Source organism: Quercus lobata, chromosome 5, assembly GCF_001633185.2.
Source record: "Quercus lobata isolate SW786 chromosome 5, ValleyOak3.0 Primary Assembly, whole genome shotgun sequence".
Taxonomy (NCBI): domain Eukaryota; kingdom Viridiplantae; phylum Streptophyta; class Magnoliopsida; order Fagales; family Fagaceae; genus Quercus; species Quercus lobata.
This window is the reverse complement of record NC_044908.1, coordinates 25,326,201-25,353,265: the sequence shown is the minus strand read 5'-3', so window position 1 is coordinate 25,353,265 and position 27,065 is coordinate 25,326,201. Positions and strand designations below refer to the sequence as shown.

The following is a 27,065-nucleotide window of genomic DNA, read 5'->3' as shown; positions in this document are numbered from 1 at the left end:
AGAGAGAGTTGAGAACCTGTTCGCTTCAAAAATGCGAGTGAAATTGCTTTGTGAGCTTCAAAAATTCGAATCCAAGAAAATTTGATCAGAAAATAAGTTTTTGAATCGATCAAATAGATGAGAAAGTGTGAGAAATCACATGGAATTCAGAGATCTAACCAGAAAATCACTTACCGAAGCCTTGAAATTCAAGAAACTTTCCAATCCAAGTAGAAGAAACCAGGTGAAATCAATCTACTAGGAAAAACGGACTTAGGTTTTTCTGAGAGAGATGAGAGCTTTAGAGAGTGAGTGAAAAAATGCTACTGCAAAAATAATAAGGTAATTGTTGTTTTGAGAAAAACAAAATTTCAAAGAGTGAGAGCATAAGTGGATTGTGAGATGTGTTACTGATTTTCTACATGTTTACAAACCGTTGAAAAAAAAAAAATTAATATATTTTATCAATGTTTATCAGCCCGGGGATAAAACTTTTCTCAATTAAAAAAATTTTAGGGGCCCTTTTTTTAGCGGTGAGGAATAAAAATAAGAGAAATTTTAGGAGGGAAAAACATACAAGAATGGGAGTCCTTTCTTTTTAATACATATCTCAACAGTTATTTCAACTGTTAAAATAAGTATGCTAATTTCGTTGCTTTTCTCCACTGTTGCCCAAAACTGTAGAAAATTAAGGTTCATATCAACATTTTTTAGTGACTAGATAAAATTACGTTGAAAAAGCTCAAGTTGTTTGTAGTGGCTTCAACGTGTATGCAACGGTCAAAGCTGAATTGGATCCATCACTAGAAGCAATATGAAAGAGAGTGACAGAAAGAGAATAACATACTGACCCCAGACTGGATCAATCTTTGAACAGCATTCAATAGTTACAGAGAACATCACTAATGATAAATCTCTAACTGGGAAAGTACTCTGCCTCTGAAAATTTTCAGAAATTGTTAATGGGAAATCATTAATTGGTTAAGAAGCCATTCATTACTAAGCAAGCTTGATAAATAATTCAAGGGAAAAATTCAAAGTGAACTTAATGTGTAAAACTATGGAGAAGTAAGCATATCTTGCCTTTTTGGAGACTTAGAGAAACAAATTCCAGGAGTAAGCATTGTCCATGCCTAGCATCTGCAAGATTCATCTAAATCCAATTACATGGTACAACACATATAAGAAGAATGCTTTCAGTCAGTTCTCCATTATTTTGATGCTTCTACATCTTTCAAATCAATAAACCAACCAAGGCTGGATCAGCACTTAGTTAACAGACAAGATGGATAAAACATCATGCATGTGGTTGATAGTCAAAAGCTACAGGCCAACAGTTGCTATAGTTTCTCAAAAGCTGAACTGTCTAGTTTTCAGGGGAGTACATAAAGGTAAGGTCAGGACTAAAGCCTCAAAGTACTGGAGTTTTACAGAGCAACTTGGTTGTAAAAGATAGTGTCAGTCGGTGAAAAGCTTGTACAAAATTGCAGAAACCAAAGACAGAATATAAAAAGTAGAAAAATAATTAATACCTAAGACTGTCAGTTAAGCCTCCAAGGTTTCTCAACTATAAAAGCTAATGGAATTTAACTGTTAATATAGTCCAAAAGTTGCTACAGCTTTTGCTGTTACTGAACCTGTTCCACACTAGGAAATTTGCCTGTATATTAGCAAAGTTAAGAAGAAGAAAAAGGAAAAAGAAACCCTCTAAATTACATGCTCCTACTCAGACAAGGAAAAAGGCTTTCTAATAAGTAATAACTAAGACCTAAACTAACCCAACCAAATAATAAAATTGATAAACTTCATAAAAAAAAAACACCTACTTTCTTACTTATCAATAAATAAATAAAGAAACGCCTACTAACTTTGATACTGAACAACTCAAACATGTAAAATACCTCAAATTGAGAAAAAATCATATTGTTTTTAATTAATTTTGATCATAGCAAGAAGGATTAGAGTTGGTTCAACCAAAACCCCACACTGAAACAGAAACAAAAACAAAACCATAACAAAAAAAAAAAAAACAAAAAACTAAAACTAAACAGAGAGAAAAGAGGCACAATTTACTCACAAGTTATTTTTTTCATGCCTTATTATACCAAAAACTATGCAGAATAATGTGATGAGACATAGAAGATGCTTGCTAAAAAAAATTTCAAAATGAGTACAAAAGTTTTAAATGAAATGGGGTTTCAGAATCCATACCATGGTAGCCTTTGCAATGCTATCCAACTCCATAACCAATCCAATTGTATACTAATGAAGTTGTATTATAAATAAATAAATACATCTTCAATCATTAAAAAGCTGGCATCATGAGCATTATCCACTTCACTGATTCTGCAGCACAAAGTGAAAGAAATAGGCTACCATCATAATTTATTCGATAAATCCAGAATTCCTGCAGACTTATTTCCAGTCACATCGAATAATTTATGAGGTGGCATTTGCAAAATGGAAATAATTAGTACCCTGGTCAATCAGACAAGGTGAGCAAGCTTTGTTCATTCAATACTTTTGAAGATCCTTTGAACTGCAAAAGCAGAAAGCTAGGAAGTTCAGTTCTAGTAGACCCTTTCAAGTTTCAAATATGAAATTTCCTGTAAAAGCAGCCCGGCATCATTCAAAGCATTTGACATTAATAAAGTTAAAGAGACATAATGTAAACCAGTCTTGCATGAATTTCTGATAGTGCTTTCCTTAACAAAAACATTGACATCAAAATCACCTTAAGCAGTCACCTCATCAGGATCAAAGTAAATATTTTTTTGTTGTAAACTTTTTGCATCAAACTCATGCACAAGTGAAATATTTTTTGAAGAAGGTTGGAAGCAATAAAAATTACAAAATCTAGATAGAAAAAGGAAATGGGAATAATTTAGACAAAATAAAAGAATAAAGTATACTATTGAACAAAAAAGAAAAAACTAAGCAAGACACACAGCATGCTAAGGCATACTAAACCTTCCAAAATAACAAAGAGACATGCAAGAAACTTCACATGATCAACAATATACATGATTTACATTGAAATTCACAAACAACTATTGACACAGGACAGCATCAGGTTATGTGTTTCAATTTAAAACTAGCAAACTTTTTGGGGACTCATAAAATTGTTTAGAAAATTACATCAGAGGGTCCTTGGTGTGACAAAGATTGTTTATCCAAATAGAAAATAATGCACTTATATGGTCCCAAGAAGTCAGACTTTGGATTAGAGCACTTTATGGTTCATATCTCAGTCTCCACAACAAACCCCCAACCCCAAAAAAAGAATAAATAAATAAATAACACAGTTCACGTTTCTTGGTTATGAATGATAGATCTTTCAGAATACTAAACAACGTGGATCTTCAGATAATTGCATTTTTGCAAGTATATGAGCAAAGGTATCCCTTACAGCAATATATTTATAATTGTAGATAAAGTTTGGAAGATTGATTATAATTAGCTTCACAAGAAATTTTTATGTATTAAACCAGTATATAAAGTTGTAAATACTAAACTACAAAATAGGAAGAGAGGAACAGTAATATACCCTCTGGTCTTCAAAAAATCATTCCAGTAGCTTCCTAGCCTTCAGAAACTGCACCAGCTTTATACCCCCGTGCAATATGTGCAATATCATCTGGAATGATACCACTTTCCTTCATTTCATCGAATAACTCATGAGCCTTTTCAATATTTCCAAGACAGCGGTACCCAACAATGAGAACAGTGTAAGTTACCACGTCCGGGGTCACTTTGTTTCTCCTCATTTCATCAACCAACAATTTGGCAATATCCATGCGTTTCAACTTACAAAATCCATGAATTAAACAGGTATAAGTGACAACACTGGGCATATGGCCTTTCCTCAGCATTTCATTTAACAATGCCCAAGCCTTCTTCATGTCCCCCATTCTACTAAATCCAGATATCAAAGATGTGTAAGAAATCTTATCAGGAAGGACACCCTTTTCAGTCATTTCCTTGAACAGATTATACGCTTCATGCATTTCTCCCCTCTGGCAAAATATGTTAACAAGAATTGTATACATGACTGTATCAGGCATGACCCCAGCTTTTAGCATTCTTGCGTACAACATCAAGGCCTTCTTAAAATTCAACTGTTTAGCAAAGCCATCCATCAGTGTACCATAATTAACAACTCCAGGGAGTACATTCCTCTTAAGCATTTGAGGAAAAAGTTCCCATGCTTTTTCTGATTTTCTTACCTTGCACAGGCCATTAATAACTGCATTATAGGTATACGAGTTAACAGAAATGCCCAGTTCTTGCATTTCACCCATAAGTTTCGTGGCTTCCTCAAAGTGCCCTACCTTGCAATATCCATCAATTATAACATTGCAAGTGATGGTATCAGGCAAGACACCATGTTGTAGCATGTTATTGAAAACTTCCAAGGCCTTATCTAAGATCCCCATCTTGCAGAACCCATGTATCAGACTGTGGAAAATGAAAGCAGCAGGAACCAAATTATTGCTGATCATCTCCTCCAAAAGTTTATTGGCTGAATGCATATCACCCAGCATACAAAATCCATTGATTAAGATTCCATAAGCAATATGATCATATACATAACCAGTAGCCCCAAGATTATGGAACATATCTAGTGAGATGTCCATCAGTCCACTCTTACATAGACCATAGAAGAGTGAACTATAAGTAACTAGCGATGGCCTTAAACCATAATGATCCATTTCCTCAATAAATTTAAGACCTTTCTCAATATCCCCTTTCTTACAAAACCCATCGATCAAAATGCTGTAACTGTAAACATCTGGAAGTATTCCATAGCTCTTCATTTCTTCCAAAATTTCCAAAGCTTCATATGCTTTATCTTTTTGGCAAAACGCATAAATAATAGCATTATAACAATAACTATTGAGAGGTTGGTTTCTACATCTCAAATTCCGAATTAAGTCCAAGGCAAACTCATCACAACCAACTTTACAAAGTCCATGGATATATGTACTGTATGTCACAACAGTTGGGATTTCCCCACTTCTCTCCAATTCTTCTAGAATTTCAGTTGCTTGTCCGATATCTACATCCCGACCAGTATCCCCTTTACAGTACAAATTCATCATAATTGTGTAGGTGTAAACAGTAGGCGGCGGCCCAGAATTTTTAAAATCTTCAAATAAACTTCTAACAAATTCCACTTTATTAGCTTCCGCCAAACACTTTAACAAGAAATTACACGAACAAATATCGGGTTTAAGCCCAATACTCTTAGCACGCAAAAACACATCCACAGCATACTCAAGCATTGAATTGGCCGCGAATACTTTTATTAGTACATCAAATACAACAAGCGATCTCACCGCGTGGCGAGGTGAGTCCAGCAAATTCGGGAACAACTCAAAAGCATCATAATTAACTTCATTATAATATCCAACCATATCTCTAAGCAAAGCATACACTTCCCTCCGCATCCCACATAAAGCGAAAATATGAACCACCATTCTAAATGCATTGGTTGCATGAGCAAATCCATGCTTCCCCACAGCGGTCGAAAATCGTATTTCCCTTGCAACCATCCAATTCAAAGACTTGAACACCCTACCAACTAAGGGAAACAGTTTGGGCTCTTTCCAAATACTTGTAAAAACACTAACTTCATCAGTAACATTAACTTCAAGTTTTGGTTTAGGACATTCATCGAACACATGGTCTACTTCGGAAGACAGTGCTGAAGCAGCAGTATAATAAGCTCTAAAAAGACATTTTTTACTGAAAATGTGGCGGTGTTGAAGTAAATACGAGTCAATTAAACATATTCTTGAACATGAGCGAATACCCATTAACTAGGGATGAAATAATCGATTTGGGTCGGATGTCGGTTTTTCCATGTTTCGAAACCAACACCGATTTGTAAGGAAGGAACGGGGCCGAACCAACCAGAGTGCAGTCGGGTTTTGGTGTTTGGGATGCGAGAAACAAAATCAAAAAGAAAAAGAGAAGAGGAAGAAGAAGGTGGTTTGGGATGAGAGAAAGAACATCAAGAAGAGAAAGAGAAGAAGACATACCATTGACAAGTCATGATTGACAGTAGCATCTCCTGGAGAGAGAGAGGGAGAGCAAAAACATTTGGTGGCTGGAGGAAAAGAAAAGAACTAGGGTGAGAGAGAGAGACACCAGTAGGTTTTTTTTTTTCCCTTGAAATAGCTTATTAACGGCATAGTACTGGTTTTTTTCTTTCTTTTGGGACTGATATGGTCTTTCTAGGCTAGGCGGGCTGGTGTTTGCAGCTGGGCCTTCTTTTTTGTATAATTCCTTCCTTATTTATTGAAAATACTTCTATCTTTTATCTCAAAAATAAAAAATTAAATTAAAAAAAAATGAAAAGTGGTACTCTATCAATACTAATATTTTAGGAGCTTCCTGGTAATTTTTTGATTTGATCAACTTTTTATCTTTTTTTATCCTCATCATTTGTTTCCTTTTTCTTTTTAAATATCACAACAATTATTTCCAAATTATAATATTTTGAAACTGGCCCTAACCTCCTAAACTTTTTTATTTTTTAGAAACAAACACACATACACATATAAGAGAGAGGGAAAGAGATTTTAATACAAAGACACACCACAATTCTACTCAAAAGTCATGGTAACTTTTACGGGAGAATAGATAAAATTTATACTGCATACAACACACTCTCTTAAGTCTTAAGTAATATGGGACGATTACTCGTTCTTTTTTTTTTTCTTTTTCTTTTTGAGAAACACACACAAGAAAGAGGTAAAATGAGCTCCTAAACAACTTGGACGTTAACTAAAACAATTTGTAGATTAATATGGATAGACTGAATGTTAATTAAAAATAATTTTAACAAGAATTTAGATTAAAGTGGTTTCATTACTGAACCAACGGCTCACCAAATCCCTAGTACATCCAAGAAGGCCCAAATCCTTGATTTGGCCAGGAAAAACTGAACTACTTTGGGCCCAGGAAGAATAGGGAATGAGCTCGAGCCAACCCGAACCATCTTTTGTTTGGCTACAGGTAAATTTTGGGTAATGGCAATATTGTTACCCATATTGTTAGGCCATCACTTTATGAATCAATTGATAAATAAATAAATAAATGAAAGCAATAAAATTGGAACTTGGAGCTTCTAGGTCACAAGAATGTGTTTAAATGATAATAATTATAATAATAATAACAGTAATAATAATAATTAGTCATTAACCCATGCTATGCACGGAAAGATTATAAAAAATGAGATCTAATGAAATGTCTATTTCATTTTCTTCTTAAGTTAAATATTTTTTTTTCTTTATAATTTGTAGGCTAAAATCCAAAATTGATTTTCTAAGTTTCAACTTTGTCATTTCAGTCTTCTAAGTTTTAGTTTTGTCATTCCAGTCTTCTAAATTTCAAATTTTGTCAATTTAGTCATCCGTTACCCTTTAGTTAAGTGTTACTGTTAACTAAACCAACATGCCTTGTGAGCTTTGAGGTCAAGCCCCCAATTTACTTGTATAACGTGGATGAAGAGTTTTCTATAATGGGAAAAGCCCCCAAGGCCAATCTAACAGCCCAAGTGAGAGAACTTTTGGCCCAGCCCGTATTCCTCTACCCTATGTTTGTTTGTTCCCCAAGGAGGCTCAAGCTTAGAAGTGAGCTTCTCCTCTTTAGTTGATCCTCACAGTTTTCTCTCGTGTGTGTCTCTCACCCTGATTTTTCCAACCCCCTTTCTCACTCCTTCGGTCCCTATTTATAGACTTCCCTTGGTGGGATTGTCATGATGATGGGGGAGGTTTTTTTATGTTGGTGGGGCCCCTCTAGGATATATTCATGACCAGATGGGATCCACTTCTCAAGACAAATGTGACTGTCTTGAAACTTGCACCTGCTGCCAACTGGTTCTCGGCAGGTGATTCCCTTAAGGCATTATTGTTACCGACTAGTCTAGTCCCTGATCTGTAGTTGATTTATGGACCAATGTGGCCCACTACCTGCTATTGGGCTCATAGTCCTCGGGTTTACAGAAGTTAATGGGTTGGGCCTATATATCATACCCGTATAAGTATTTATGGATAATAGTAATATACAAATTTAATCATAAACCAGAGATTATATAAATTTATTAAACAAAAACAATAAATAAATTTTGTACGCAAGAAGAAAACTAAACTATAATTAAATAACTCACAAACCAGATGCATGAAGAATAATACAGAACTGATCAAGTATTGTGTTTGATATAATCTCCTTAAAGCACTACGATCTCTGTTTGGAATTCTCATTTTTGTGTTTTTAAATTGAGACAAAACTCAAGGAAAAATCGGTATAAACACCTCTCTAACTCCCACTTAAAACATGCCAGACAAAATCGTAGCACTCTACTGTTAGTTTTCGAAAGTGAACTTAAGATGTATTTATATTGTTTCTTTCTCAATTCCTCTCAAGAATGTTTCTTTGTACCCACCTTTTCCATGCATCTATCCTCACACAAACCATCCCCAAAGAGAAAACCTCCAAACAGACTCTACTCCACCCTATCTCTCTCTCTCTCTCTCTCTCTCTCTCTCTCTCTCTCTGCATTGTTGTGCTAGATTCCAGAACCAGAATAGCAAGTGAGTTACCCATTTCTAACTTGATGAGCTTTGCACCACATGCAGCCCATCTATTCATGGCTCAACGACATGTTTTTTTTTAATTTTTTTAAAAGCCACTCATGCCCGTTAATCACGAAAGTAATAAATATAACCATGACATGTGGGCAACAATCCAGTCTTAAAACCCAAGCCCATTTTTGGCCCATAAAAACTTAAAACACCTGTACACTTTAGGATCCGATCTATAACCTATACTACTACTTCTTCTTCTTCTTCTTCTTTTTAGAAACAACCTATACTACTATACTAGAGTCAATAGAAGCTTTATGCTTTTTAGAGTTTGTGTTTCTTGCAAATATGGTTTTAGAATAGTAATTAGAAAATAGTAGTTTTTTAATTGTTTGTTTAATTGATAGTAATGACTTGGGTAATTAAATAATTTTTTTTATTCTATCAATTTGAGATATTGAGATTACAAAATTCAATATAGTATTTAGATATTGCTTAACCAAATTTATGAAAATTTTGTACGGTGAAAAGTACTTGGAGAAGAAAAAAAAGTGGATAACAATATACTATGGTGAAAGTTACAATTATAAGACTAAGATTGAAGAGAGGTTGGCCAAATTAAGAAAATCAAGAGGTACATGATTTTTCGTCTCTGTTTTTTCGTATTTCGATTATTTTATTTCCTGTTTGATATCGTTAGTAATGTGTATACTCTTGCTCTGTTTTGCAATGTATGATACAGAGTATGGTTGGTTGGGTGGAAGAAGTGTGGGTTATAATGTGCATATGCTTGCTCTGTTTTACAATGTATCATATAAAGTATAAGTAATGTTACATAATAAACCAAATCATGAATATAAATATTTTTTTTTTTTGAAAATTATGTTTATTAGGATCCGGCCCATAAGAGCTTAAAACACTTGTACACTTTAGGACTGGTCTATAGCCTATACTACAATACATTTCTTTTTTTTTTAGAAACAACCTATACTACTATACTTGAGTCAATAGAAGCTTTATGCTTTCTAAAGTTTGTGTTTCCTGCAAATATGGTTTTAGAATAGTAATTAGAAAAATAGTAGTTTTTTAATTGTTTGTTTAATTGATAGTAATGACTTGGCTAATTAACTAAATTTTTTTATTTTATTTTATCAATTTGAGATATTGAGATTACAAAATTCAATATGGTATTTAGATATTGCTTAACCAAATTTATGAAAATTTTGTACGGTGAGAAGTACTTGGAGAAGAAAAAAAGTGGATAACAATGTACTATGGTGAAAGTTACAATGCTAAGACTGAGATTGAAGAGAGGTTGGCCAAATTAAGAAAATCGAGAGGTACATGATTTTTCGTCTCTGTGTTTTCGTATTTCAATTATTTTATTTCTTGTTTGATATCGTTAGTAATGTGTATACTCTTGCTCTGTTTTGCAATGTATGATACAAAGTATGGTTGGTTGAGTGGAAGAAGTGTAGGTTTTAATGTGTATACACTTGCTCTGTTTTACGATGTATCATACAAAGTATAAGTAATGTTGCATAATAAACCAAATCATGAATATAAATGATTTTTTTTTTTTTTTGGAAAATTATATTCATTAGGATCTGGCCCATAAAAGCTTAAAACACCTGTACACTTTAGGATCCAGTCTATAGCCTATACTATTATACTTCTTCATTTTTATAGAAACAACCTATACTACTATACTAAAGTCAATAAAATAGTTTTTATGACTAGAGTCAATAGAAGCTTTATGCTTTTCAGAGTTTGTTTTTCTTGCAAATATGGTTTTAGAATAGTAATTAGAAAATGGTAGTTTTTTAATTGTTTGTTTAATTGATAGTAATGACTTGGGTAATTAAATAAATTTTTTTTCATTCTATCAATTTGAGATATTGGGACCAATTTCATATTGGTTGATGCTATGGTCAAGTAGCGGAATCCAGTAAGCTAAAGAAGAAATAGGTTCGGCGTAACCTCGTTAGAGTAAGAGCTTGAAGGGCTTAAGTACACTGGGTAGATTAGACTTTGAGAGTCTTCTACTGTTCATGTATCCCAACTACATTCTTTAGTAGATTATTTACCGCTTGGAGGGCGGCAGAGAGGTTTTACGCTGAGGGCTTCGGTTTCCTCTTCGATAACACATCGTTGTGTTGTCCTTGTGTTTGCGTCTCTCTTCTCTTAATCTTTGCCATTTAATTTCTGCTGTGGATGTGATTTTATTTGGTTTAGATTGTTATCAATTCTGTATTAAGTTTATGTTCTTATTCCGCACATTAATTGTTTGATATTAAGCTTGAATTGGTAATTTATTAATTGGGGGTCTAAACATTCATAGTGTTTTATACACTAATTGAACTTTCAATTGGTATCAGAGCGGGTGCACTTGCTGTGGTTTAATTACCTAAGTGCAATCCTAGACCCTGTTGATATGGATGCAGCTATGGAAAAGGCCATGCTGAATTGTGGTTTAAATGTTTGTGATAATGACTCTATGAGTTTGTTTGAAGGGTGTCCTAACAATGAACTCTTAGAGTTATTAAAAAAAAAAAGAAACATGCTAGGATGTTTGTTCACATGCTGAAATATTTTGAAAATAAGAATCACATCTTACATAATAGTCTATTTGGACCTAACTCTTTGCTTAAGAAGTACAAAAGAAAAAATAGAATATTGTGTGAGAAGGGTGATAATCTATAAAAGAAAATTCAATCTAACAGAAGCATGGAAATTGAAGATAAATTTCTGTTTGAAAGTCAAGAATGTTTGTCTCATGCTTGTCTATTTGTGCACACCTCATTGAAGGTATTTAATTCATGCTTATGGTATCTTGATAGCGGCTGTTCTCGTCATATGACAGGAGATAAATCACTATTTAAGACACTCAAAGAGAAGGTTGGTGACTATGTGATGTTTGGTGATGGGAGTCATGCTCAAGTTCTCGGCAAATGGACTATTGAGATACCAGGATTACCTCTATTGAAAGATGTCTTATACATCGAAGGGCTGAAGGCAAATCTTTTAAGCATCACTCAAATATGTGATGAGGATTTCCTTGTCCAATTCTTAAAGAAGAGATGCATAATCATTAATGAAGAAGGAATTCAAGTCTTGGAGGGAAATAGGACTACCAATAATTGCTATGGAGTAGTTCCTATGACACCCATTTTGTGTAGAAGTGCTCGTGTTGACATGTTGGAACTTTCGCATCACAGATTTGGCCATGCAAATTTCAAACAAGTAGCTAAAGTATCTAAACTTGAAGCAGTTAAAGGACTTCCAAAGTTTGGAAAGGTGAAGAAGACTATTTGTAGTGCATGCCAAATGGGAAAGCAAACAAAGGCAAGTCATCACAAAGTGAATGTGATTGCTATTTCACGATGTTTAGAGCTTCTTCAGGTTGATCTAATGGGGCCTACAAGAACTGAAAGTCTAGGAGGAAAGAGGTACATTATGGTCATTGTTGATGATTTCTCAAGATACACTTGGGTTGAATTTCTTAGAGAAAAATCAGAAGCATGTGAGAAATTAGAAACTCTTTGGAAGAGACTACAAAACGAGAAAGGGGTTTTTATTGTCAAGATAAGAAGTGATCATGGCAAGAAGTTTAAGAATACAAGATTTGAGTCATTTTGTGAAAAGAATGGAATCAAAAGGGAATTTTCAGCCCCCAAAACTCCTCAGCAAAATGGAGTGGTAGAGAAAAAGAATCGGGTGATTCAAGATATGGCAAGAGTTATGTTACTAAACAAGCAAATTCCTAAAAAGTTTTGGGGAGAAGCCATGAACACCTCATATCACATTGGTAATAGAATATTCTTCCGAGTGGGAACAAAGAAGACTGCTTATGAGATTTGGAATGGAAAGAAGCCGAGAGTAAAGTATTTTCGAGTGTTTGGAAGCAAGTGCTACATTCTAAATGATCGGGAGAACCTTGGGAAATTTGATGCAAAAAGTGATGAAGGCATTTTTCTTGGGTATTCTACTACTAGCCGGGCATATAGGGTTTTCAACAAGAGAACTAAAACAGTAATGGAGTCCATCAATGTAAAAATTGATGATACCATAACAAAGATAGAGATGGTTAATGATGGAGAAAGACCGAGCACTAAAGAACCCACTGTTGAGGTCGAAGCTCTTGATATAGAAGTTGAAGGACCTACACTGGAAGAGGAATCAACTCCGATGAACTCAAAAATGGAAACAAGATCAATATCTAGAACATCAAGTCCTCTCACTCCTCCGGAAGTTCATCCTCCCATCGCTCGGAATGATGAAGTCTCCACATCAAAGAAGCTATCATCAAGAGTGATTAAGAACCATCCGGATAGCAACATTATAGAGTCTTTAGATGAAGGTTTTCGCCTTAGAAAAGGAAACATACTTTTGGCTAATCATGTAGCATACCATTGCTACCTTACTCACTTTGAGCCAAAAAGGGTAGAAGAAGCTCTCCAAGATGAAAATTGGGTTGAGTCAATGCATGAAGAGCTGAATCAATTTGTGAGAAATGATGTATGGGAACTTGCTCCAAGGCCTGAAAATGTTCATGTCATCGGCACAAAATGGATATTCAAAAACAAGACTGATGAAGATGGAGAGAAAATCCGGAATAAATCTTAGTTAGTAGCTCAAGGTTACACTCAAGTAGAAGAAGTAGACTTTGATGAATCCTTCACTCCTGTGGCAAGACTTGAGTCTATTCGAATTCTTATGTCCATTGCATGCACTATGAACTTCAAACTCTACCAAATGGATGTAAAATGTGCATTTCTAAATGGATACCTGAATGAAGAAGTGTTTGTTGAACAACCCAAAGGCTTTAAGGATCCTCACTTCCCTGATCATGTGTTGAGATTGAAGAAAGCTCTCTATGGCTTAAAATAAGCTCCCAGAGCTTGGTATGATCGGCTTACCCATTACCTCCTGGAAAGAGGATTCAAAAGGGGATATGCCGACCGGACTTTGTTTGTCAAGAATGATGAAAATTACCTTCTCGTGGTTCAAGTATATGTTGATGACATAGTATTTGGAGCTACCATTGATGATCGGGCTATAGAATTCTCTGAGGAGATGAAGAAAGAACTTGAGATGAGTATGGTGGGGGAACTTACATTTTTCTTGGGCCTTCAAGTCAAACAAAAGATGGAAGGCATATTCGATCCAGCCCATAAAAGCTTAAAGCACCTATACACTTTAGGATCCGGTCTATAGCCTATATTATTATACTTCTTTTTATTTTTAGAAACAACCTATACTACTATACTAGAGTCAATAAAATAGTTTTTATGACTAGAGTCAATAGGAGCTTTATGCTTTTCAGAGTTTGTGTTTCCTGCAAATATGGTTTTAGAATAGTAATTAGAAAATAGTAGATTTTTTATTGTTTGTTTAATTGGTAGTAATGACTTGGGTAATTAAATAAAAATTTTTTTACGAAAGTCACATTTTTGTCCCTACATTTTCACGCGATTCTCACTTTTGTCTTTTATTTTCACTGCTTTTAGTCCCTATTTAGAAAAACTCCATCTATTTTAGTCATTTCCATCAATACCCTAACGGCAAAGTCCTAGGTGACAAACGGAGTGCATCGCTGGCACACTAAATGCTGACGTCAGCATTAAAATAATAATATAATATATTATTTAGCATTTTAAAACTGCCATGTCATCTTTTAAAAACAAAAAATTAATTTATGAATTTTAACTAAATAAAAAAAGGAAAAAACAAAAATAATATAAATTGAGTTCTAGCTTTATTTCGAGTAAGAACAGACAATAACACAAACCCAGCCATTGTTTTGTTGGCAACCAAACACAATATCAACTGAGACACACATGATTAGCCAAAACCCAGAAATACCATAGATTGGTTAAAAAAAAGATTTTAAAAAAATCTAATGTGGGATGAGAGAAAAAACCCAAATTGAGCATCCAAAATTTTCAAAACCCAAAGAATACAAAACCAGAAAATTAACACAAACCCAGAAATTTCAAGCACAAACCCAGAAAATCAAACACAAAGTAAACAAGCATCAAGAGGATTTCCATCCCTTTCACAAAGTGGCTCCTTGCATACATCCTGTAGTTCTCAGAAAATGTTTCATGGCGGATTACAAAACCACGCGTCATTCCTCTGTACTATGAACCACCGTGAAAAATGGTATGCCAAAAATAATGGGCATTCGTCCCAAGGGAGAAAAGAAAAAATAAATCTGCTAGTTGCAATTGCATGGTTATGATCTCGAAGAAGGCCTTTACAAACCCACTCTCTACTCCAATTTCCATGAGAGTGGGGACCAAAACAGGTACTCCAATTTGGAGAAAAAATTGGGTACCTAGTATATTTACCAAACTTTCTACTCGAAACTCACTTCCACTTCTAGGCAGCTTCACTGATAACAATTGTGGCTGATATTGTGTTTGGTTGCCAACAAAACAATGGCTGGGTTTGTGTTCTTATATGTTCTTACTCAAAATAAAGTTAGATCTCAATTTATATTATTTTTTGTTTTTATTTCTGTTTTTTCCTTTCTTTTTTTCTCATTTAGTTAAAATTCATAAATTAATTTTTTGTTTTTAAAAGATGACATAGCATTTTTAAAATGCTAAATAATATATTATATTATTATTTTAATGCTGACGTCAACATTTAGTGTGCCAGCGATGCACTCCGTTTGCCACTTAGGATTTTACCGTTAGGGCACTGACAGAAAGGACTAAAATAGATGGCATTTTTCTAAATAGGAACTAAAACCGGTGAAAATAAAAAATAGGGACCAATGTGAGAATTGCGTGAAAATGTAGGGAAGAAAATGTGATTTTCGCTATTTTTTTTTTATTCTATCAATTTGAGGTATTGAGATTATAAAATTCAATATAGTATTTAGATATTACTTAACCAAATTTATGAAAATTTTGTACAGTGAGAAGTACTTGGAGAAGAAAAAAAAAAGTGGATAACAATGTATTATGGTGAAAGTTACAATGCTAAGACTGAGATTGAAGAGAGGTTGGCCAAATTAAGAAAATCGAGAGGTACATGATTTTTGTCTCTGTTTTTTCGTATTTCGATTCTTTTATTTCCTGTTTGACATTGTTAGTAATGTGTATACTCTTGCTCTGTTTTGCAATGTATGATACAGAGTATGGTTGGTTGGATGGAAGAAGTGTAGGTTTTAATATGTATATGCTTGCTTGATTTTACAATGTATCATACAGAGTATAAGTAATGTTGCAAAATAAACCAAATCATGAATATAAATGATTTTTTTTTAATTATATTAAGTAGGATCCTGCCCATAAAAGCTTAAAACACCTGTAAACTTTAGGATCCGGTCTATAGCCTATACTACTATACTTTTTTTTTTTTTAGAAACAACCTATACTACTATACTTTTTTTTTTTAGAAACAACCTATACTACTATACTAGAGTCAATAAAATAGTTTTTATGACTAGAGTCAATAGAAGCTATTTTATTGACTCTAGTATAGTAATATAGGTCTATAGCCCAATAACAAGGATTTAAAAAGCTAACAATTTCATCCAATTAACATAAAATATCTCTCTAATCTCCTCCTCATCCATCATCGTTGCTTCCACCATCATCGTTTTCTCCACTATCGGAGACTTTGCCTCCGCCTCCTCCACTACCACCACCTCCTCCACCCCTTCCTCCACCACCTTTACCACTGCCTCCTCCACCTCCTCCGCTGCCACCGCCATGAGGGCATCCATATTGTCTAAGATACGTCATATCTTCCGACATCCGGAGGACACGGGGCAGCATTTTCAAGACTGCCTCTGCAACAATTTCAAGCTTAGTTGAGTTCTTATCAACCTTTGATCCCATTTCGAAGTTATCAAACCCCAACAGAGCCTTGCGTATCTCTTCTTTTGCCTCTCCAAGGTTTTTCTTTTTGTCCACTAAATGATAAATCCTCCAAATACTTTTGAGTCCCACTTCCGTCGTTCCCTCAAAAACACCAAATTTTGACAGTTTGTTGAATAGTTTGTCCTTATCACCTAACAATACAATACAGCCAAATCAAAATTCAATAAAAATATAATGAATATAATTTTCAAAAAAAAAATCATTTATATTCATGATTTGGTTTATTATGCAACATTACTTATACTCAGTATGATACATTGTAAAACAGAGCAAACATTTACACATTAAAACCAACACTTCTTCCACCCAACCAACCGTACTCTGTATCATACGTTGCAAAACATAGCAAGAGTATACAAATTACTAATGATATCAAATAGAAAATAAAATAATTGAAATACAAAAAAACAAAGACGAAAAATCATGTACCTCTCGATTTTCTTAATTTGGCCAACCTCTCTTCAATCTCAGTCTTAGCATTGTAACTTTCACCATAGTACATTGTTATCCATTTTTTTTCTTCTCCGAGTACTTCTCACCATACAAAATTTTCATAAATTTGGTTAAGCAATATCTAAATACGATATTAAATTTTATAATCTCAATATCTCAAATTGATAGAATAAAAAAAAATTATTTAATTACCCAAGTCATTACTATCAATTAAATAAACAATTAAAAAACTACTATTTTCTAATTACTATTTTAAAACCATATTTGCAGGAAACAAAAACTCTGAAATAGTATAGGTTTTAATATGTATACGCTTGCTTGATTTTACAATGTATCATACAGAGTATAAGTAATGTTGCAAAATAAACCAAATCATGAATATAAATGATTTTTTTTTTAATTATATTAAGTAGGATCCTGCCAATAAAAGCTTAAAACACCTGTAAACTTTAGGATCCGGTCTATAGCCTATACTACTATACTTTTTTTTTTTTAGAAACAACCTATACTACTATACTAGAGTCAATAAAATAGTTTTTATGACTAGAGTCAATAGAATAGTTTTTATGACTAGATATTGCTTAACCAAATTTATGAAAATTTTGTATGGTGAGAAGTACTCGGAGAAGAAAAAAAATGGATAACAATGTACTATGGTGAAAGTTACAATGCTAAGACTGAGATTGAAGAGAGGTTGGCCAAATTAAGAAAATCGAGAGGTACATGATTTTTCGTCTCTGTTTTTTTGTATTTCAACTATTTTATTTTTTGTTTGATATCATTAGTAATTTGTATACTCTTCCTCTGTTTTGCAACGTATGATACAAAGTACAGTTGGTTGGGTGGAAGAAGTGTTGGTTTTAATGTGTAAATGCTTGCTCTGTTTTACAATGTATCATACTAAGTATAAATAATGTTGCATAATAAACCAAATCATGAATATAAATGATTTTTTTTTTTTGAAAATTATATTCATTATATTTTTATTGAATTTTGATTTGGCTGTATTGTATTGTTAGGTGATAAGGACAAACTATTCAACAAACTGTCCAAATTTGGTGTTTTTGAGGGAACAACGGAAGTGGGACTCAAAAGTATTTGGAGGATTTATCATTTAGTGGACAAAAAGAAAAACCTTGGAGAGGCAAAAGAAGAGATACGCAAGGCTCTGTTGGGGCTTGATAACTTCGAAATGGGATCAAAGGTTGATAAGAACTCAACTAAGCTTGAAATTGTTGCAGAGGCAGTCTTGAAAATGCTGCCCCGTGTCCTCCGGATGTCGGAAGATATGACGTATCTTAGACAATATGGATGCCCTCATGGCGGTGGCGGCGGAGGAGGTGGAGGAGGCAATGGTAAAGGTGGTGGAGGAAAGGGTGGAGGAGGTGGTGGTAGTGGAGGAGGCGGAGGCAGAGTCTCTGATAGTGGAGAAAACGATGATGGTGGAAGCAACGATGATGGATGAGGAGGAGATTAGAGAGATATTTTATGTTAATGGGATGAAATTGTTAGCTTTTTAAATCCTTGTTATTGGGCTAATAGTGTACATTTAAATTGTTGCCTTTTAAATCCTTGTGATTGGGCTTATGAGCATCCACAGCAGTGAAGCCAAATTTTTAGCTTTTTAGCACCACAAAAAATAACTTTATCTATTTTACCTTCTCACATCCAACAGCAGTGGTTTTTTTTAACTTTTAACACAATAAAATAATATCAAACAACAAGTTACAAGAGAAAATCTTATTCTTCTTCCATTAAATCTTCTCTTCCAAATGATTTGTGGACATAAATTCTTGGTTATGTTGCCTCAACATCGTTGACTAACTTATTCAATGTCAAATTAAGCTGCAAATATTTTTCGAAGTTGGCAAAGGATTTTAAAAGATTGTAATAAATTGTGAAAGAATAAATATCAAATTATTGCAATGATAACTTCGTTCCAATAAGCTATTAATTCGAAATTTTCGTTGCAATAGATTGCAAAAACAATTGTTATCAATTTATTGTAACGATTCTTTTATTTTAAGTTATTGCAACAATTTTTTCTAATATATTAAAGTTTCTATTACAATTGAAAATTATAAGTTATTGCTACTTATTATTGTTGATGCAATAATTTAACACTTTTAAGTTACTATTGCAACCATTTTAACTTGTAGATGTGATATTTTGTCTAAAACTACTATATGCATATTTTGTTGTATTAACACTTGATGTAATATACATTTTTTGATGTAGTAAAAACAACTAGTTACAAGAGAAAGTCTTATTCTTCTTCCATTAAATCTTCTCTTCCAAATGATTTGTGGACAGAAGTTCTCGGTTATGTTACCTCAACACCGTTGACTGACTTATCCAATGTCAAATTGAGCTGCAAATATTTTTTGGAGTTGGCAGAGGATTTTAAAAGATTGTAAAAGAATTAATATCAAATTATTGCAATGTTAACTTTGTTGCAATAAACTATTAATTCGAAATTTTTGTTGCAATAGATTGCAAAAACAATTGGTATCAATTTATTGCAATAATTCTTTCATTTTAAGTTATTGCAACAATTTTTCCTAATATATTAAAGTTTCTATTGCAGCTGAAAATTAAAAGTTATTGCAACTTATTATTGTTGATGCAATAATTTAACACTTTTAAGTTACTATTGCAACTATTTTAACTTGTAGATGCAATATTTTGTATAAAACTACTATATACATATTTTGTTGTATTAACACTTGATGTAATAGACATTTTTTGTTGTAGTGACACTACAATAAAATAATATTTCATCCAACCACCAAAACACAACCACAACCACCATCAAAGCCATAGAACACTGCACAGCCACAACCCCACCACCATAACCAGTGCCCATCAAAACCAGTGAAGAAGAACAAAAAAAGAAAGCAAAAAAATCAAACCGAAACACAAACCCAAACCGAAACCCATGCCCAAAACAAAAACCTAGCTCGAAACACAAACCCGAAACATAAGCACAGCTCGAAACTTAGCCCAAAATACAAGCACAAACGCCGAAAACAGAGAAGACAGACCGAGATGGGTCAGCATTGGTCAGCAGTCGAGCGTGGGTCGTCGACGATGAGTCTGTGGTGACTAGGCTCGTGCAGATCAGCAATGGGTCTGTAGAGGAAGAAAGAGGTAGATGGAGAGGTAGTGAGGAGAGAGACACGGAGAGAGGAACATGAAATGCAAAAGAAAGAAGGAAAATAAGAAAAGTAGTGTGAATGCAATTTTTTTTTTTTTTTTTTTACCTTTCAGCTGTGCACTGTAGCTGTGGAGCCAAAAAAATATAGTTTTAGCTCCACTATTACAAGGTACATTTTGAGTTTTAGTGGTGCTAAATAGTTATTAGCACCACTATTGCTAGTGCTCTTCACTTCATTTGTTATTAACAATATTGAATTTAAACTCTTCTCCTTTAAATATATTGCTTTTGTTAATTAGTGCGAAAGTATTCTTGCTTTTTGGGTGTAGGAAAAAAAAAAGCATGGTAAAGCGGGGATTGAGATTAGCCGTTCATTTAATCCAAAAGTTCATAAATTTGACACGTTGGCAATCTGCATGCTTCTTTATTTCTCCCGTTTCTCTTTTCTTTTTTCACTTCTGCTTCCCCAAATTTGAGTTTCTCTCTTTCTCTCCCACTTCCACCAGCGAAACCTGCGGTACTTGGGTGGTGCTTCCACTACTTTCCTTGTCTGGGTTACTCATGTGGGCCTTTCTAGGCTCTCGTTGGCTAGCCCACCACTCCTGACGCCATGTACCGTAGCCACGACATGTTTCGGAAGCTCTAGCCTCATATTCACTCTAATGATTCCTCCATTCTTGAGGTTCGCTTTTGTTTTGGGTTTTTCATTTGGTTGCAGAAGAATATGTAGGGAAAGAAAAAAAAAACTATTTCAGTTTGTTTTTTATTTTGTTTTTTGGGGAATACATGGTTTTTATTTTTTTTTTTGACACATGAAGACAAGGTTGTTGTTCACTGCATTGAAGGAATGTTTCTGATCATGGAATATACTAGAATTTTTCAATAGTATTTTTTTTCCCGAGTGTAAGAAATTAAAATGGGTAAAATATCAAATGGGTTTTACCTTCATTTTTTTTTTTTAGGAAATTGGTTTTACTTAATTAGGATGATTGTAAGGCTATTTAGAATTTTGGACTTACTTATTCTCAAAAAGAAAATTTTGGACTTACTATCAATTTTTTTTAATTATTATTATTGTTGTTGTTGTTATTATTATTTTTGGTGGGTTTTCTTTTGCCTCTATTAAATAAATATTAATATTAGTAATGCGATGTGTTATACCATGTTGTGTATGCTAGAGTGGATGCGGAAAGAGAAGTATAGAATAGGAACACCGAGAACACGAGGGTTACGTGGTTCAGCCTTAACGGCCTACATCCACGAAGGAATCCCTTAAGGGCTATATCTTTATTGTGTATAAGAGTGTAGTACAATAACATGTGTTACAATGAACCCTAACATGTATATATATATAAGCGACTAAACCCTAAACTACTAGTACAAGTAGGAGTGGGCTTGGGCCTATTACATTGGGCTAATATGTCTAATATATATCTCTAACACCCTCCCTCAAACTCAAGGCGGAAGCTCGATGAAGGCTTGAGGTTAGATAAGCATGAGAAGATCACTTGGAGATGCCATGAATAATGCCTTCTGAAGAAACCACAATGAAGAATATGCCAACTGACCAATTTTGGAGTTTCAAATGAAGAAACAGAGTCCAAAATTGGAATCTACGCAAAAAACTGAGTAAGATAGGCCCTTTCGAAAATTTTAACTTTTAGTCAAAGGTCAACGCAAAAGTCAAAGTCAACGAATCCTGGTCAAGTCAACAGTCAGTGCTCACGGGTCAGATCCGGGTGGTCCGGGTCGGGTCGGCCGAGTCAACGGTCAGTTAAGTGACGTGGTGCTAACAGGCAACACTGCTGACGTGGCTAGATGACGTGTCTGATGACGTGGACTAGGGCGTGCATGGCATGCTAACGTGGAGCAGTGACGTCATCCTGTGACGTCAGATGACATCAACAGCAGTTCTTCGGCGCGTGGAAGGCACGTGACGGCATTACCGGCACGTGTGAGTTCATATGATCACCAGATTCTCAGGCTAAGTAGATCAGGGGACGACAAGGCTGTCTTGGCGGCGCGTGTGGCTGAGATCCAAGCTGGGAGTCAAGAACCTTCGGCGGCGCGTGTGAGAGTTCCAGGAGCCATTGTTCGCGCATGGTGGCGCGTGAGGCTGCAGTTGGAGGTCGGGTGCCTGGGTTTTGTTCACGATATACCGTGGAGCACTTCTATCTTGTTGGTTTCATCAGGCGAAGGCTTGATGTGCACAGATCTGATAGGGAGAGGCACTGGTTGCGAGATGTCGTGCAGTCTAGATCCAGCAGACAAGCATGTGTGACTTCTGATGGTGGTGTGCACGTGAGAATCTTCTTTGCTTGCTAGAGATGTTTGTTTGATGCGAAGAACGAAATTTGGCTCTGATACCATGTTAAATAAATATTAATATTAGTAACACGATGTGTTATACCATGTTGTGTATACTAGAGTGGATGCGAAATGAGAAGCATAAAATAGGAACACTGAGAACACGAGGGTTACGTGGTTCAGCCATGACGTCCTACATCTACGAAGGAATCCCTTAAGGGCTATATATTTATTGTGTATAAGAGTGTAGTACAATAACTTGTGTTACAATGAACCCTAACATGTATATATATAGGCGACTAAACCCTAAACTACTAGTACAAGAAGGAGTGGGCTTGGGCCTATTACATTGGGCTAATATGTCTAATATATATCTCTAACAGCCTCCTCTATTATAGCAATTTAGTGTTTCTTTATGATTGCATTAACCACACAGAAAGTTATAGTAGATGGAAGTGGTATATTATGTTGTTTTCTTTAGTTGGTTGGTGACTGGAACTGTTCCTTGAAATTTCAATTGGAAAATTGTCTTGGAAACTCATAGATACTCGTGAAATGGTATTCGATAATGATTTTACATGGGAAATTTTTTAAATTAATTATTTTACATGGGAGAGCAGCAGCTTTTGAAAAGTTTCTACTCTGGACTTGTTTAGTTTTTTCTTTGTTATACCCAGATAGGGTTGATTAGAATAGAGTAACCAATTAGAGTTGCCAAATAATTGGAATTTGTTAATGTTATTTTGATTGGAAATTATCCTTTGCATGGCTTATAATGTTAGTATTCGGTAAGTTACAAATCAAATAGTGCTACACTATGTAACGTGGTTAGTGCAAATGTGTGTCCTTGGTGTATTGTGTAAATGTGTTACGGTTGTAGCTTTTGTTTGAGATTTGAAACCAATGAATTGTGGTTGGATGGGCGTTTTGATTTCGATTTTCAAAAAAGACTGGGATTGATTTCAAAAATAGGTTTCTATTTATGTGATTTATTCTCTAATTTTGACACTTAATTAATTTCATCAATTTCTTCTTCAAAAAAAAAAAAAAAAAAAAGTAGTTTCATCGATAATTTACAAAAGCTTTTACAAAATTTAGAGTACAAACCAAGAAGAATGTAATAAAATATAGATATTCATTTCTTGACATTGGTTTGAGACTTGGGCAACCACAGCTTGGGCTTGGGCTCCATGGAATGCTCCCAATAAATTATATTTTGATAAAGTTCAACTCCAGTCCGACCAAAAGCCATACTAGTTCAGGACCTTGGGTTTTTGACAGAGTACCAGCATTTCAATGCAGCTCAAAGAAGACTCCTAAACAGATGTTTCGGCCTTGCTTTGGGGTTGCTCCCAGGTATTGTTTTTTGTAATGTCTCTGTTTGGAGCCTTCCAAGTGTTACCTCATTTTTGTTGTCTTTATACCTGTATGGTTCGTAAAGGTCCTAGTGTTGTCTCTGTATCGCTATTCTTGTTATATCAATACAATTCTATCTTTTATCTCAAAAAAAAATTATTACAAATATTCCAACAATCAATCAACAACTGAATTTTGTTAAGACATTATCACAATATTAAATTTTTGCAGTGAATGTTATCATATGCTGCAATTGAAGCTTTTCATCAAACAATTGCAACCATCCATAAAGAATATTGACTTCCTTATCATCTTACATTTTATGTGTTTAGCTATTATGTTTAGTTTACTTGGTTTCTAATGGACAACTCTAGGTGTTCTGACCATGTGAAATCTTGCTGGCTTAAGGCAAATAAGGGTTTGTTGCTCTTTTCCACTCCATTAAATTGCATTTTTTTTTACTAATTAATATGTTTTTCCGGGTTTTTCATAGAAAATCTGATGGTTTCTTTTGGTTGATAGGCTATATGTTTCTGGTCTAGTAAAGTAGCATAGAGTTAGTTTGTTCTTTATTGTAGATGCAGTCTTGCAGATTGTTCTGAACTAAGTGTAATAATTTCGTTTTCAAATTGATAAAATTTATGGAGAAAAAAAAAAACCAAAACAAAAAAAGAAATGGACAAGACTTGGCAATTCAGTATGTTCAAAAATTTTGTGAATCTTAGTGGCCAAGATGTTGTACATCACAGATGAAGACATGATCTAACAAAGGGAGCTTAAACAAGAAGACTAAAGTACTTAAAGGATTGTTGGACAAACAACCCATCAACACATTGTGGACAAGCTGCAATGAACTGAATGACACAATCACACCCAGTCCATAATCGCTAGTTGAATAGAAAAAATTAAAAGGTAATGGCATGAACATGTCAAATATCAATTACTATTACTAATTGGATTGGAAAAATCAATGAATTTTTTTTTTCTTTTTTTACCAAATAGATACGTGAGCTACAAATAATTAAAGAAACCCATATAAAAATCTTACCCATGGAAAGGAAAAGGAAGTTTTGAGGAGTGGTGGGGAAAAGAAATACCAACTTGAGCATTAATTTAATTGATGGTTAGAGTCTAGAAATTTCTTTATCCTTGGCATGGATTCTCTTTTCCATGAAAATCACTGATGATCTCAGGTTCTATATTCTCTCCCCACTCAAAAGAACCAAAAACTAGATGAGGCGAAAATTACTGTAGATAGAACCTCTTAGCTCTTTTTATATGGTTAGCAAAATTAAAAAAAAAAAAAAAATCATAAATAATTCTTAACTTAAAAATAAAATAAAAAATCATTGTTACTATTTATAAAAATTGAAAGTTGTGGAACCACAAAGCTGTGTATTTGAGAATAAAACACAAAGCCTTGCTACCATAGTAATATGAATATATGATGTGGGTTGTATATGTGAGATACGAATTGGGACACAAAGCTTCTCTACTATAGTAATATGAGCTGATATCAACAAAACAAACAAAAAAAAAAAAATTTGAACACAACTTGATAAGATCACTCCAAAATCCAGATTCCAGAACCAGAATGGCAAGTGGGTTACTATTTGGCCCATTTCTGACTTGATTAGCTTATCACCCCAGGCTGCTGCCCATATATCATTGGGCTCAACGTGGTACCCAAAAAAAAGCCACTTATGCCCGTTAATCACGAAAGTAAGAATTTTTTTTTTCTTGATCTAGACGAAAGTAAGAAATATAACCATGACAGATGGGCAACATACGCATGGCACCACCTATGCCCGTTAATCACGAAATGACTAAATTATAACGTTTTAAATACTTTAAGAGCTGAAAAAGAATTTCTAAAATAAAACCTGACTTTTTCTTCTTTTTTCTTTTTTTTTTTTTTAATCCCATTTAACAGCAATTTTGAAGGAGATTATTGGAATGATTGAATTGAACAAAGTTGAAATTTTTTTTTTTTTTTTTTTAGAGAATTCCAACCTATGACATCCGCTCCTGACGAAAACACTTTATCATCAGGGCAAGACACCATTTGGTTTCTGGTGTAAGTGGAATTGAATCACATATTTTTTATTCAACCATCAAAGACTTTAATAGTTGAGTTAACTAAAACCTACAACAAAGTTGAAAATTAATAAAACTAAATTGAACGAGAGCAAAGTTAGATGATCGAATTGAATTTTATGCAAAATTAGAGGATGTAATTTGTTATTTATATAACTAGTTAATGTCTCGTGTGATGCATGGGTACAATATATAAATTTATTTTAAAATAATTTATCAAAAAAAAATTATCTTTTTTCTATATGAAATTATCTTTATGACCATGCATAATACTTATTCTTAGTATTGCCGTATCTACCATAACTTGTTGGAGTGGGTTGTGTTTCAAACACTTAACCTTGTGCTTTGTGTTCCACATTGGTTAGAGATGAGTTTTTTTGTGTGTTTATAAATCATTGCACAACTTAAGTGATAACTTGAAAAATAATGTACTAGGTGTTGGACTTGAGCTTGGGCTTGGGCCTGGGCCTGGCTTTGTCCTATCTTTCTTAGGCCTTATCTCTTTCCTTTCTTTCCTTCTAGCCCAAATTCAAAGCCCAACCCATTGGGTGTTTAATGTGGTCAATTCTTTTTCTTCTCCATTACCATAGTCTAATCCTGGAGGGATTGTTTGGCCAAGTGAACCATTCGAACTGAGTTCTACTTCGAGTGGCACAAATCAACATTTAAGGATAATGTTATTTGAGTGACTCTATAGCTTGTGAGATCTTTCTAATTCTATCTTCTTCTTCTTTTTTTCTTTTTCTTTTTGGTTATTGCTAATTTTTGGGGTTTATTCTGTTGAATCAAAACTTGTTTATATTGCTATATTTTCCAACATAAATTCCCGCCATGAATTAGCTTCATCCCTAAATCGAAGCTTGTCAATAACATATATTAAATCTCTCATATCTCTTACACATGTCTCAATTGCAAAATTAATAGTTTGGATAGTTGCTGCCTGCTAGTTTTGCCTCCTCCAAATTCGAATTGCTTACCTTTTGCAACTCAATGTTGCGATGAGTGACTCATTATCATCTCAAATCAAAATTATGCTCCCGCCTTGTTCTTTAAAAATCATCCCATCTATCTTGAAGGAAAACTCTTAAGGATGTTGCTATTTATGCTTGATTGGATAAATGTTTATAGATAAATAATCATATTACCCAATTTATTGAATCTGACTCTTGCAATTCTATATTAAACTTTGTTATTGAAGGACAACTTTTAAGGAGGTTGCTATTTATG

At 34.2% G+C, this 27,065-nt stretch overlaps 1 protein-coding gene and 1 pseudogene across 2 annotated transcripts; both read right to left on the bottom strand.

Moving 5' to 3' along the window:
- Window positions 1-556: 556 nt before the first annotated feature.
- LOC115991843 lies at window positions 557-6,228 on the bottom strand (annotated as a pseudogene). Its single transcript, XR_004092348.1, has 4 exons — window positions 3,527-6,228; window positions 2,457-2,518; window positions 2,191-2,325; window positions 557-1,119 (listed from the first exon to the last, which is right to left on the bottom strand). The product of XR_004092348.1 is annotated as a pentatricopeptide repeat-containing protein At1g62914, mitochondrial-like (transcript).
- A 9,925-nt stretch (window positions 6,229-16,153) lies between these two features.
- Window positions 16,154-16,970, bottom strand: LOC115990245 (keratin, type II cytoskeletal 1-like). The gene is made up of 2 exons (XM_031114093.1): window positions 16,898-16,970; window positions 16,154-16,599 (listed from the first exon to the last, which is right to left on the bottom strand). Exons 1-2 carry the CDS (start codon window positions 16,968-16,970, stop codon window positions 16,154-16,156), a joined length of 519 nt encoding a protein of 172 aa, XP_030969953.1.
- Window positions 16,971-27,065: the final 10,095 nt, after the last annotated feature.